Source organism: Triticum aestivum, chromosome 2A (genome assembly GCF_018294505.1).
Source record: "Triticum aestivum cultivar Chinese Spring chromosome 2A, IWGSC CS RefSeq v2.1, whole genome shotgun sequence".
Lineage (NCBI taxonomy): Eukaryota > Viridiplantae > Streptophyta > Magnoliopsida > Poales > Poaceae > Triticum > Triticum aestivum.
This window is the reverse complement of record NC_057797.1, coordinates 719,134,436-719,148,092: the sequence shown is the minus strand read 5'-3', so window position 1 is coordinate 719,148,092 and position 13,657 is coordinate 719,134,436. Positions and strand designations below refer to the sequence as shown.

At 50.7% G+C, this 13,657-nt stretch overlaps 2 protein-coding genes across 2 annotated transcripts; both read left to right on the top strand.

Moving 5' to 3' along the window:
• Nucleotides 1-957: 957 nt before the first annotated feature.
• On the top strand, nt 958-3,085 carry LOC123190508 (chloroplastic lipocalin). The gene is made up of 5 exons (XM_044603161.1): nt 958-1,210; nt 1,514-1,643; nt 1,851-2,093; nt 2,253-2,543; nt 2,712-3,085. The coding sequence occupies exons 1-5, from the start codon at nt 1,140-1,142 to the stop codon at nt 2,985-2,987; spliced, it is 1,011 nt and encodes a 336-aa protein (XP_044459096.1). The 5' UTR covers nt 958-1,139; the 3' UTR covers nt 2,988-3,085.
• Nucleotides 3,086-3,097: 12 nt separating this feature from the next.
• On the top strand, nt 3,098-3,619 carry LOC123190509 (BTB/POZ and MATH domain-containing protein 2). The gene has a single exon (XM_044603163.1). It carries the CDS (start codon nt 3,098-3,100, stop codon nt 3,368-3,370), a length of 273 nt encoding a protein of 90 aa, XP_044459098.1. The 3' UTR covers nt 3,371-3,619.
• Nucleotides 3,620-13,657: the final 10,038 nt, after the last annotated feature.

Sequence of the window (13,657 nt, the reverse complement as noted above, 5' to 3'; positions counted from 1 at the left end):
CTATGGGTACTATCTTGCAGATGAGATCTGCCCAAGGTGGAGTACATTCGTCAAGCCGGTTGCAACACCTCACGGTAAGAAAGAACTTGTCTTTCATAATGCACAAGCGGCGGCTAGAAAAGATGTTGAGAGGGCATTTGGGATTTTGCAATCCCAATTTGCTATTGTGCGAGGACCAGCTAGATTTTGGGATCAAAAGATCCTTTGGTACATCATGACCGCTTGCGTGATCATGCATAACATGACCATTGAGAACGAGCTTGGAAAAGATTTAGATTACAACTTATATCACTTGATGGGCATTCCTGTTAACCCCATCCGAAAAGAACAGCGCATCAGACGTTTCATGAAGGTGTACTGCGAGATTAGAGACAGCGATGTGCATGACCAACTCCAGAAAGATTTGATGGAAGAGCATTGGAAATGGCATGGCGAAAGATCCGCATAGATTCATTATTTGTTTGTTCAAAACTATGTTGTATTGTGCAAAACTATGTTGTATTTGTGTTGCATTTCATCTCCTGTATCTGAAGAACTATGTAATAATTTGATGTTGTGGACATGAAATTTTTTTATGTTGTTTTAAAACATGTTTTATGCAATATGTGCGGCTGTACAGTGGCTGGACAGCGGCTGAACAGCAGCCGCGCGGCTGCTGGCCGGTTTTGGACCATGAATTTGGACCATCTATTGGAGTTGCTCTTTTGAACCATGAATTTGGACCATCTGTTGGAGTTGACCTTTTTTCGGAGCTCCAAAACACATTTTTTTACGGTCCAAATTTTACATCTTCAATTTTGCACCGTCAAAATTTAAACCATATATTGAAGATGCTGTAAGGAGTCGAGCTAATTCGACGGGCCACTCACTTGGCTCGATACACACTGGAAGGGGGGCCGGCGTTGGAGCGGACGTGGGGGCTGCCCATTGGGCGGCACCGGATGACGACGCTCTGATCTGCTCCCGGGCGGACTCGTCCCGTCCACCGACCGTCTTCGCCGAGCAAAGCTGCCGATGCCACCTGCCCACATCATGGTGGGAAAAAGGAAATCCACCGCGAAACCAACCCCAACAAAACGTCCCCGTCCGTCGACAACGCGGAGGACCCGACACCGACGCCGACGCCGACGCCCGGAGCCATGGCCCTCCTGCCGATTCTGGGCTCCCCCTCCTTCCCGTTCCCGGCCTCGCGCCCCGCCCGCCCGTCCAGGTACCACCGCCGACCACCAGTAGCAGCAGTGCCAGCTCCTTCCTTCGGTTAGTTTCTTCGCTTTAACTGCTGGATGAATGGATCCGCCGCGACCAGATCAGGGCGAGTTTGCGGTCGCCTCGCCGCAATGTGTGCTGCTTTTTGGATTTTGGATTGGTGTTGCTGCATTCTGTTTTGTACATGATACGAATTTCACATTCAGCAAATGATGCTTAGAGAGTTACAGGCAGGCGTGGGATTGGTCTCGGATTTCTGCTCCTAACCCGTATGTTTTGTTCCCTCTCCGATGCTTCTTCTTGGCAGGCGAAAATGTGGCCCTGCGGCGCGCATGAATTTCAGGTGCTCTGCGGGAGAGAGGGCCAACACTGGGATATCCAAGCATCTGCTCTCGTGCCTTGCTGCTTCCCTCGTCTTCATCTCCCCACCTAGTCAGGTAGCTGTGGTGCTCTTCTAACCTATCATCAGATGCACGTCTTAAACCGGTTCAGAGAGCAAATCTGCTTTGGCCATTGCCAAATTATCCATTTCAGCAAGAAAAAAAATGTTGATTCATAGACAGAAAAAAAACAGAGATAGTCAGTAAGGTTACCACCAGTTGAGACCCGCGACATGGTATCGATGCGCTCTTCTTGTTGACCAGGCTGTTCCTGCAGACACCTTTGCCCGGCCCAGCTTGTGCCAGGTTGCGGTGGTGGCCGCCATCGACAAAGGCGCCGTCCCTCTCAAATTCGACGCCCCTTCCGATGATGGGATGATGATGATGACCAAGGGCATGACCGCCAAGAACTTCGATCCAGTTCGCTACTCCGGTAGGTGGTTCGAGGTGGCATCGCGCAAAGGCGGGTTCGCTGGTCAGGGACAAGAAGACTGCCATTGTACTCAGGTACTGCAATTACAGCAGCCTCATACTGAATAATCTGAATTTTTTCTGGTTTACGAAGACAGAATAGTTGTATTATATGTCTGAAAAATATATTTCTCAACTGAATTATCGTAAGCAAGCTATTTGCATGGTATGATCGGAAAATTGCTGGTGCTGCAGGGAGTGTATACATTTGATGAGAAGGCGGGCGCGATCAAGGTGGAGACATTCTGTGTCCATGGTTCACCTGACGGATACATCACCGGTATCCGGGGGAAGGTGCAATGCCTGTCTCAAGAGGACATGGCTGGTGCGGAGACTGATCTCGAGAGGGAGGAGATGATCAGCAGCAAGTGCTTCCTGCGGTTCCCGACACTCCCGTTCATACCCAAGCTACCCTATGATGTCCTAGCGACCGACTACGACAATTACGCCGTCGTCTCTGGAGCAAAGGACACCAGCTTTATTCAGGTGGGGAACTGAATTTCTTCGTACTATAAACTACTCATGTCTAACCATCTTGAGAACATATAGCCATCTTAATGTAGATTCTAGAGGGTAGTACTTTGTGTTGTCGAAGTCACCTAACTATCTGATGCACTCGTGATCTGAAATAATTTGTGTCTGACACTGAACCAGATATACTCAAGGACGCCAAACCCTGGACCGGAGTTCATCGAGAAGTACAAGTCATACGCCGCCGGCTTCGGCTACGACCCAAGCAAGATCAGGGACACGCCGCAGGACTGCGAGGTGTCCTCGGACCAGCTTGCGGAGATGATGTCCATGCCCGGGATGGACCAGGCCCTGACGAACCAGTTCCCGGACCTGAAGCTCAAGTCGTCGGTCGCGTTCGACCCGTTCACGAGCGTGACCCAGACCCTGAAGAAGCTCGCCGAAGTGTATTTCAAGTAAACGCAAACCCATCCGCTGTTCCACTGGTCGGTGTTTGCTTCTCCACACGGAAGCTGCACTTTGATAAATATAAGTAGGCCCCTTCAGTGGCTTCAGTCCGTCGAGAAACCATGAAAAACCATGAAAACTATATCTCGGAGACGGTGCCCAAGTCGTCGAGGTGCGTCACGGAGGGCGCGACGCACGATTTCGAGGTGACCAACTACCCGCTGCTCGAGGGCATGGGCGTCGGAACGTACATTAGCTCGAGCACGTTCACTGTCGGCGGCTACGACTGGAACATCAGGTTCTACCCGGACGGAGACAGGGAGGACGCTGCCGGCCACGCGTCAGCCTTCTTGTGTTACCTCAGCCCGGCCAAGGACGTGGTGATGACAAACTAATCTTAACCATGCTGGACGATCAAGGCAACGTGCAAGCAACTGGGCAGTTATCGGGGGCCACCTTTTCTCCAGGGGAAGAAAATGATACCTGGGGCATCCAGAAACAAGCATGACAGTGCCCACCCAGGCTCCTCCCCGCTCGGGATTCCAGGCCGTCGGATCAGTTTTTTGATGCGTTCTGGACCGTAGGATCTCGCCTTCGGATGACCTCGGTCGTCGGATCAAGCCCGGATCACTGCTACAATGAATAGTAACCTCCATTCGATTTTTCTTACTGACTTTTCTTACTCTGGAATTACTTTGCTGCCTCGCTGACGTGTGGGGACCCTGGCTGGTGGGCCGCGCTGGTCAGCGTCTATGGCTGCGAGTGTGGCTAGTGTGGTTCGTCGGCGCCCTCCAGATCGCGCCACTGCCTGTAAAATTGGGTGGCCGCCGAGGGTATTTTAGACATTTCACGTGGTTAGGAAAATATCCAATAGGGCTGAGAGCCTAGCCGTCGCTCCCTTCCGCACTCTCGCGTCGCATCTCCTCCTCTCCCTCTCTCGAACCCTGACCCCGCGCTGGCATGGTCCCTGCCATACCGCCGCCGCCTCCGCTCGCCGTCGCGTCCTCTCCTCCTCCACGCCCCCTTGGTGCGCCGCCGCCGCCTCCTCCGCTCGCCGTCGCGTCCTCTCCTCCTCCACGCCACCTCCCACCCCTCTCCAGCCAGCCTACTCCCTCCTCCCTTCCCTCCCCACTCCTCCCATGTCCCTCGTTGCTGCACCACGCCCTCCCCCACCTTCAAAGGCAGCCTGGACCTGATCTGGAGGAAGAAGAAGAGGGCACAAGAAGAGGAGAACAAGAAAGCATCCCCAACTTCCCCCTTCACCAAATATTTGTGACTTGATCATAAAGGTGAGATTCCCCATCATCTATGAGCTCTTATCCTTTGTAAGTGATGATTCTTGGGGAATAGGGCTAGGATTAGGAGCCCTAGGTGAGGGAACTAGGGGGGGGGGGGTCATTGTTGCTGCTGTTCTTAGGTATTCAGCTTCAGAAATCAGCAATTTCGAGTTCCTAGATGGCAAAATGAGAGGAGGAGCATGTGTAATGTTTTGTAGGTGTTGTTCCCACGATCGTTTTGAGTGGTCATTCACTCAATTTGGTTCAGCCGTTTAGCCGTGGCGATAAAAACAAGTTGCTGGGAATCATTGTTGTTGCTGTTCTTAGGTATTCAGATTCAGAAATCAGCGATTTCGAGTTCCTAGATGGCAAAATGAGAGGAGGGGCATGTGGAATGTTTTGTATGTGTTGTTCCCACGATCGTGTTGAGTGGTCATTCACTCAATTTGGTTTAGCCGTTTAGCCGTGGCGATAAAAACAAGTTGCTTGCTGTTTCTGCAAAGCAGTAATTTTCTCATAGCTTTTGTCCATAGTGTTTCATGATATTTGAGGGTTCATAAATTGGTGTTATACAATGGTATGGCTACCTGGTATCTTATAGTTCGTAGATCAACTCCATTTACTTGATTCCCATGAGTATTTTTGTTACTATGAACTTCAAAAGATGGCTACTCAATATTTCTGAATATGAATACAGCAGAGCAGTTTTTGCCGTTTCTGATGTGCAGGTACTCATCCAGGGTTGTGTTGTTTTTCAGGGATCTATTTAGAGTTTGCTTGCTGGTCCATCTTGGTCGGGGTCTATTTCAGCTCTTGGCTGCTGGGCTGGTATGTCGTGCCATTGCTGGTGCTCGAGGTTGCTTCACTCGTCTCTTTGAAGGTGATTCTTTACTCTCGCCTAGCCTCCTCTATGTCTTTCAAGGTTGTTGGGTTCACGAAGAAAGTGTTCAGAGGGCGTAGCTCTTATAGCATATCACAGAGAAAGTGTGCAAAGGGCATGGCTCTCGTAGGTTAGGCGATCTTGTGCAGATTTTATCGTCAGTGGTTTTTTAGTTCAGGCACAGATGAACATCAAGATGCAGAAAATGAATATAGGCCTGACTTTGGTTTTATTAGGTATCTTAAAAATCGAGTTTGACTTTAGTTAAGGCAAGGATGAGCATCAGGATCTAATTGTGTTTGATTTACCTATTCAGTGAAGTTGAATCGGTGCTTTGGAGATGTCATATCTAGGTTATTGCACACGGATAAGAGTTCTTATATTCCGTTACGATGATGGAGATATCCAGCATATTTTAAAAATAATGTGACAATATTGGTTGGTTTTGGTTATCAATCCTGAATCAGAAACTTAGAAAATATAAAACATCTTCATCTGGTTGTATTTAAATATCTGCTTTACGGCGGCAGATGCTATATGTTGGGTTGATCTCCATCGCCTGTAGCTTTTAGATGTACTTTCTGGATAGGGTGTCTTCTCTTCGGGGTGGTTATCTGATGGTCGTCTTCTCCTGAGTCAGGTTGATATGCATTCAGGTTGGTGTGCATGTATACTATGATTAGTGGCTGGTTGTAATAACTCGTGGATATTCATTGTTTTTTTATTCAATGTGTATCTTATCCTTTGTCTGACCATGTTATTGGTACATGGGTATAATGTAAGATGGTTTATGCACTTGAATGCCTGATGTTATGCTATGTAGGGTTATATCGGTCCTTCTTCTAATGTTATGTGTCTTGCTTCTTATTTTCCTAGCATTCCTATATGACGTTGTCTGGTCATTGACATGGCACGTGCCCCGATTGCGGCTCGTGGTCAAGGCGCGTTTGAAGCTGTCGCTGGGTTGGTAGGTGGTCGTGGGCGTGGCCGTGGGCGGGCTGCTGCTGGTCGTGTACGTGCCAGCGGCCGTGGAGGTTGTAATACTGGGTGTGCCCCTGTTTCTGATTGTGTTGCTGGACGTGCGGATGCTACTCGTCGGGTGCCTGTCGCTGGAGCCCAGCCTGTCGCCAAGCGTCGGGGTGCTGCTCGGCAGGTGCCTGCCGCTGGAGCCCAGCATGTTGCGGGGCGCTGGGGTGCTGCCTGGCCGGTGACTGACATTGGGGTCCAGCATGTCGCCGGTCGTGGGGGTGCTGCTCGGCAGATGCCTGCCACTGTAGACCAGCCTGTCGCCGGGCGTGGGTGTGCTGCTTGGTGGGTGCCTGCCGCTGTAGACCAGCCTGTTGCCGGGCGTGGGGGTGCTGCTCGGCTGGTGACTGGCACCGGCCGTGTTGTTGGACTTGGGGCTGATGTCCCTGCTCGGCGGGTGTCTGGCGCTGGGATTGCTAGGCATTACGTGCCGCGTCAGCCTATTGGGTTTCCTCCTCGCAGGAGTACATGTAAGTCTCTGTCCGTAGTTTTTCTTCCTTCTTGTCTCTTAGGGTGCTCTACCAATTACTTCATTTCGGTGTTGTTTATGACGTGTTAGGTGATGGTTGGTTTCCTTATCTGAGCTCGGCCATGGCGGCTACAAATCGCAGAAAACGGAAAGGGTGCATTGAGTTTCGGCGTGCTCACTACGAAGGTGCGTGCGAGTTCTTAGTTTATTGTTAGTTGTTGTCGTTTGGGTGTGTGGTGCCTTACCTGTTTCTGCATGTTCTGTTAGAACGCGTCGCCGACAGCACCTTGCCGAAGGATTGGCATGGTTTCTCGGTTTATGTGAGCTTGGAGGTTACCGGGGTGGATCGCAACAAATGGAAAAAGCGTAAAGTGTCGATTAGACTGCGTCGTCCTGGACAAGAAGGTGCATGGAATTCCTTGATTTCTTCTTGCTTTTTGTTGTTTCCACGTAGTCTCTTATTTGGTCGTACGTGTCTGGTTAGATGTTGTTGTCAAAGGGCCTTTGCCGAAGGATTGGCAAGGTTTCTCGGTTGGGTTTGCTGAGTCTCTTAAAGGTACCTACTAAAAATCATTATTTCCCTGGTCGTGTCATTGTTGTTTTTTCCTTTACGCATGGTTTGTGCCTGATAGTCTTGTGCTTTGGTGGTTGTTAGCTTGCTATGCAGATAGGTCATACTGTGGCCCTCCGGATTTCTTATGCCGGTATTGTGGTGCCTCCTTCTGGTTTGCTGAGTGTTCCAAGTCCGGGTCATCCTGGACACAACGTAAGAAGGTTTACAATCGCTGTTGTAAAGGCGCTAAGGTCTATATTCCTCCTTTTAAGGATCCCCCGGTATCGGTGTCAAAACGGCGGATCTCGGGTTCCCGAACTGTGCGTCTAGGCGGATGGTAACAGGAGGCAGGGGACACGATGTTTTACCCAGGTTCGGGCCCTCTTGATGGAGGTAAAACCCTACGTCCTGCTTGATTAATATTGATGATATGGGTAGTACAAGAGTAGATCTACCGCGAGATCAGAGAGGCTAAACCCTAGAAGCTAGCCTATGGTATGATTGTTGTTCGTCCTACGGATTAAAACCCTTCGGTTTATATAGACAGCGGAGAGTGCTAGGGTTACACAGAGTCGGTTACAATGATAGGAGATCTACATATCCGTATCGCCAAGCTTGCCTTCCACGTCAAGAAAAGTCCCTTCCGGACACGGGACGAAGTTTTCAATCTTGTATCTTCATAGTCCAGGAGTCCGGCCGAAGGTGTAGTCCGGCTATCCGGACACCCCCTAATCCAGGACTCCCTCAGTAGCCCCTGAACCAGGCTTCAATGACGACGAGTCCGGCGCGCAGATTGTCTTCGGCATTGCAAGGCGGGTTCCTCCTCCAAGTACTTCATAGAAGATTTTGAACAGAAAGGTAGTGTCCGGCTTTGCAAAATAAGTTTCCACATATTGCCATAGAGAGAATAATATTTACACAAATCTAATCTGCTGACGTATTCCGTAGCGTGACATCACACCACGGCCAAGTCTTTATTCGAATCATTTTACTATCCCACCTCAGCGCGTTTAGCGAGGCGGTTTCCTTGGCACGTCTTGTCAAAGCAGAGATCGTGTCCCCTTATTTCGGGATTCTCATCAATACGGGCGTGGGTAACCCAACCGTACCCGTTGGTATGTTTTCTCGATCAAAGGCGAGTCCCAAACGGTCACGGGGAGGGCCCTTGGTATTCAACCTCTTATAAAGAGACCAAGGCCTTACTCCTTTCTTTCAATCTCAAACAAGTTCGCCCTTCGCCTCGAGTTCCAACACCCAAGGCTCCAGATTTTAGGCGCTTCGGACCTTCGACAATGTCCGGTTCTGACCTTCGAGGCCGATGGATGCCCTCCTCCGTCACGGAGGAGGATGTGCTGAAGTTGAGAGAGGCCAGGTTCTTGACCGGGGAAATCTTGCATAGGCTGCCTGCTCAAGGGCGGGTCATTCCCACTCCCAAGCCTGGTGAGAGTGTGGTGTTCATGTCTCACTTCCTTCGGGGGCTAGGCTTCCCGACGGATCCCTTCGTGAGGGGGCTCGTGTTTTATTATGGGCTGGAATTTCACGACTTAGCTCCGGAGTCCATCCTCCATATTTCCTCATTCATCGTCTGTGTGAAGCCTTCCTCCATATTACTCCTAACTTTGGACTATGGCTCAAGACCTTCAAAGTAGAGACGAAGATGATTGAGGGACGGCACGCGGAGTGCGGAGGTGCTTTTATAAGCAAGAATGCTGGTGCTCCATGGCCCGAGGGCTCTTTTCAAGGGGAGCCCAGCTTATGGAAACGAGAGTGGTTTTATATCACATCTCTCAGGAGCACCAAGTGGGTGGCACTGCCTGCTTTCCGCTCGGGTCCCCCGCCACGACTGGCGTCATGGGTCAATAAGGGGCTGGACTATGGGTCGGCAAAGGACATGCCCCTGTTGCAGGGCCGCATCCGAGATCTCCTAGAAAGAGACATCAGTCTGGTCATGGTGACGCAGGTTATGTTAATTCTCCGAGTTCTGCCCTACAAACGTCGCCCCTCCACCTGTGGGATTTCAACCCGGAGGGACCACGAGTTCTCCAACATTTTCTTGGCATGATGCCCGTGGAGATGTACAAATTATTCTTTGGACCACAAGTAGTGTGTCCGGATTCTACGGAGGACGCAGGTCTGAGCTGCAATCGTCCGGATACTCAAGTAAGTAGCCTTGTGCCCGACTCGCTATCTGTATATTTATCATAAAATTGCCCCTAAAAGAGTTGTCCTTTAAACATGAGTGGATAGCGAAAGCAAAGCTAATCAGGTGTCCGGCCCCCTCCCCGAGACCATGCCGGGTCCCGTGCTAGTCAGGATGTTGGAGGTCGTGCCTTCAAAGGAAAGCGAGGGAGGGGACAAGGAAGCTACAGCCTCCTTGAAGGAGGTTGTCCGGAAGGGAGGAATCGAAAATTCCTCTCCTCAGGGGAAGAAGAGGACCGCCTCTGAAGACCCGGAGACCATGACCTCAAAGCGGGGGAAGAAATCTTCGCCAGAGGGTCCTGTGCTGGGGGATACTTCGGCCGAATTATGCCCTCAAGGGGATCAGCCCTCCATCGAGCCGTAAGTAGAGAGGAGTTTTCTTTTTAAGAAACGAGAGAAATCCTTGCTTTATATCTGAGAAAAGTAATCGAAAATTTACCTTGTAGCTCGGGCCTTAGCCCTTCTCAGCAGAGCTCGTCTTCGGGGGATCTTCTTTCGGAGATGATGGAGAGCGGAATGCCTCCCCCTGCCGTACCGCCTTGCGAGGCGGGCGACCCTGAGGTATCATCGTGGAGGGTTTCTCTGAATCCGGCAGGGCCGGAAGGTAGTCATATGGCCCCGCAAATCCCTCCGCGTCCGGCCTTCGAAAGGGGCCATCGGGCGAGTCCGGCGCCGTCTGGTGCGCGGTCGGAGGAGCTGAAGGATCTGCTAGGGCGAGCATCTATCTCAGAGGAGCACCGTACGTGCATTGATGGGTACGGTGATTGAGAGGATTTCATCCGTGGAGAGCGGATTGCACGAGGCCGTCAGGAGTTTGCTGACAGGTTTTGAGGTACGCGAAATAATGTACCCTTTTTGGACAGTTGCGCATAAATAAGATGCGCCCTGTGTAGATAGTAGCCCCTGAGACTCTGTGCGTTGTCAAAAGTGACGGCGCGCAGAGGATCATAATCCCAGGTCTAATATGCCGCCTTCATACGTAGGTGGCGAAGTGTTCGGTGGCAAGCCGGACTGACGAATTTGCCGAGCTAAAGCGGCAACTTGACGTGGAAGATGCCGACATTGCGCTTGTCAACAAGCGGCTTGACGAGGCACAAGGTATGTAATTCCTCCGGCGGCACCTGGTAAGAGGAGCTTTATGCCAGTATCTTACAATGTGTGTGCTTGATGCAGATGGTGCTGCTGCCATTGAGAATCTCCAGGCGGAACTTGCCCGAGCCAAGGAGCAAGCCAGGAAAAGTGATGCGGCTGCCGGAAAGGCAATTGAAGAGCTGAAAGTCGAACAAGCTGCTCATTGCCGAAGCAAGAAGGAAATGGCCGAGATGGCCGTGAAGCTGAAGAACGCTGCCGACCGTTGCAAGCTTCTTGAAAAAGAAGATCGGGCGGAACAGACGGACCTGGAGAAGGCCGTTTCCGATGCCAAGGATGCTTGCTCTGCAATGAGAGCTATGAAGGAGGAGCTGCGTCAGGCCGGAGAGATCGCGGCTGGAAAGCCCTTTATGCTGCGGAGGAAGTTCTATGATCCGAAACATGCTCCGTTAGACCGGATGTGGAGTACGGCGGACACCTATCTGGATTTGGCAGCGAGTGCCACAGATGCGGCCGAACACTTTCGAGATCAAGAAGATCGCGAAGTGGAAAAGCTCTTTTGGTCGCAGTTCCACAATCCGGAGCGTCCACTGTCATTAGCCGATCGTTTGGCCGAATGGGCTGAGCTAAATAGGTTGTCCGGACTCGCCATGAAGTATGTCATGAGTCATCTGTGGCCAGAAAGGCCAGAGCCGAAAATTTATTTCAACTTAGTGCAGCAGTTCCTTGGTGCGGCGCCGCATATCAATGCGATGAAGAGGTCAGCGTGCATAGAGGGTGCGCGGATGGCTCTTGCCCATGTGAAGACATACTGGGCGGAAATGGAGGCCACCGCTGTTGCATCCCCAGACTCGGATGGAAGCCGAGTACCTGCCGAGCACTATTTTCAGGAAGTTCTGCAAGGCGCTCGTTTAATAGAGATGCAGTGCTCGAAGGATACTATATTCGAATAGCATATATTATTGTAAAACAATATTTTGATAAATTGTAGAAGCTTGTTATACTTGTGCCTGCAAGTATTATAATACCTCCTGTGCGGCCGTGTAACATATATGTATATATAATCTGAAAGATGGTAGTCGTCGGCTTCAGCCCCCACGCACATAATGCGGAGGTGTTCGTAGAAGGCGCATTTTCACACTTAATCCAACGTCTTGGTCCTACAAAGGAGGTGATAGTGCAACGAACTAGGCAATCGGACTATGATGCTTTATCACTTTCACTTAGCCATAGGAGTTTGACAGTGAGGCTACTTATATAGCCCCTGGTGGCGCCTGCGCTCGCCCGAACCCGGGGCGCGTATGTGCCTGGCCGGGAAGCGGCCCTTCATTAATGCGGAGGAATCCTAAAGATTCCGGTAAGTCACCGAGTGGTTGGCCAGTCTCACGCTATATCATGACAGTCAGTTTTCGGCTTTCTCTACTGAGGTGCTCGCCTGGCCGAACCGGGGCACAATCGCAGTAGTTCTTCTGGTGCCGCCTTAGCCGATAGAGCGGAACGTAAGGTAGCAAAACACAAGAGCCGGGCAATCCCAACATTTGACCAAGGACATGATTCGGAGCTGATGCATATAAGGCCAAACTCGTGACGCCGAACACTCCCTAAGGTATTCGGTCTTTATGAGGGCGGGCGGGATAACACCCTTAGTAATAAGCCCCTAGTGTCCAGGTACGCGCAAAACTCTAACGTGGCCACATGCCAAAACGCTAGCCTCCTCCTTGGTTATACCAAGAAACCAGGGGATGTGTATCAACAAGAGACAGTAAAAAAGGTTTACACATGGTCTTAATCTGAAAAGAATCCTTGGAACGGGTCCCTGCTGCACGTCGGCGCCTGTGTCTCCGTTGTGCCGTATCCTGGACGGGCGTAGCATGGTGTTCATCTGTAAAAGAGAGGAACTTAGTTTAGGAAAGATCGTGCCGAACATGAGTTATACTAAATAAACAAGTATAAATTGAAATGGGTAAAATTGAGCTTTATTGTCTCTTGTTTTATATGCGCGGAGCCCCTAGTACAGGGGTATACGGCTATTAATCCTTTATCAATTGTATGTTTATGCCGGACTCGTCTAGCCGTGTCCGTGATCTTGACGACCTGTCTAGGTGCTTTGGCTGGTGAAGCCGCTTTATTGTGGGGCTGTCAAGGCAGCCGCACTGTCCTCCGCGCGGGGGGAACACTCAATATTTTCCCTTTAATGAGATGATACCTCATGGACTGGGCATCTTAAGCGTGAGAGATGCATAATGCGGTATTGCCTTAAAGCGGGCGAAAGCTTCGCGTCCCAGCAGTGCTTGAAAGCTACTTGAGAATGGGGCGATGTGGAAAGTTAGCTGTTCGCGACGGAAGTTATCGGGGGAGCCGAACATAACTTCTAGCCGGAGAGAACCCATGCAACGGGCATCCGGGCCTGGCGTTACCCCTTGAAAGGAGGTTTTGCTATGGCGAATTTTTGTTGGGTCTATCCCCATGTTGCGGATTGTGTCCTGGTATAACAGGTTTAGACCACTGCCGCCGTCCATCAGGACATTTGTAAAGTGGAGTCCGCCGATTATTGGATCTAATACCAAGGCAGTCCAGCATGCGTTCCGGATACTTCTAGAGTAATCCTGATGGTCGAAGATGATCAGTTTTAACAACCATTGGCGAGACTCCTTTGGGATAGGTCGTATGGCGCGTATCTCTGTTGGCGCCATTCTGTTCGTCACGTGAAGTAAGTTTACTGTTTTGACTTCTTGTGGGAAATCCTTTTGTTTCCTGGTGCTCTGCTTGTGGGGTTCATCGTCGTCCTCACTTGGTGTGTCGAGCCCCTTGTGTTCGACATTGAGTTTGCCGGATTTCTTGAAAACCCAACAATCTCTGTGGGTATGGTTCGCAGTCTTCCCGGGAGTACTGTGTATTTGACATATCTTGTCCAAGATTTTGTTTAAGTTGGATAGCTCGTCCCTGTTATCCTTGAGGGGCAGCTTTCTCTGATTCTGCCGCGAGCTTTTGAATCCGGCGTTGACCGCCGTGCTCTTTGGGATGTTTCTCTTATTCCGGCACTGGTCCTTGTTGCGTCGGGGTTTTCCATTTCCATCCCTAACTTCGGATGTACTTGGGTCGCTGGTGCTACATCTTGCCAACCAGCTGTCCTCTCCTGCGCAAAAGCAGGTCATGAGGCTTGTTAATGCGACCATTGTTCTTGGCTTT

What these genes read in the sequence shown, in the direction of transcription:
- LOC123190508 (XM_044603161.1), top strand. Translation starts at nt 1,140, where the DNA reads ATGGCCCTCCTGCCGATTCTGGGCTCCCCCTCCTTCCCGTTCCCGGCC. An exon ending in TCATCTCCCCACCTAGTCAG is followed by an intron (nt 1,644 to 1,850) that starts GTAGCTGTGGTG and finishes CTTGTTGACCAG; the next exon opens with GCTGTTCCTGCAGACACCTT. An exon ending in AGGACACCAGCTTTATTCAG is followed by an intron (nt 2,544 to 2,711) that starts GTGGGGAACTGA and finishes ACACTGAACCAG; the next exon opens with ATATACTCAAGGACGCCAAA.
- LOC123190509 (XM_044603163.1), top strand. Translation starts at nt 3,098, where the DNA reads ATGAAAAACCATGAAAACTATATCTCGGAGACGGTGCCCAAGTCGTCG.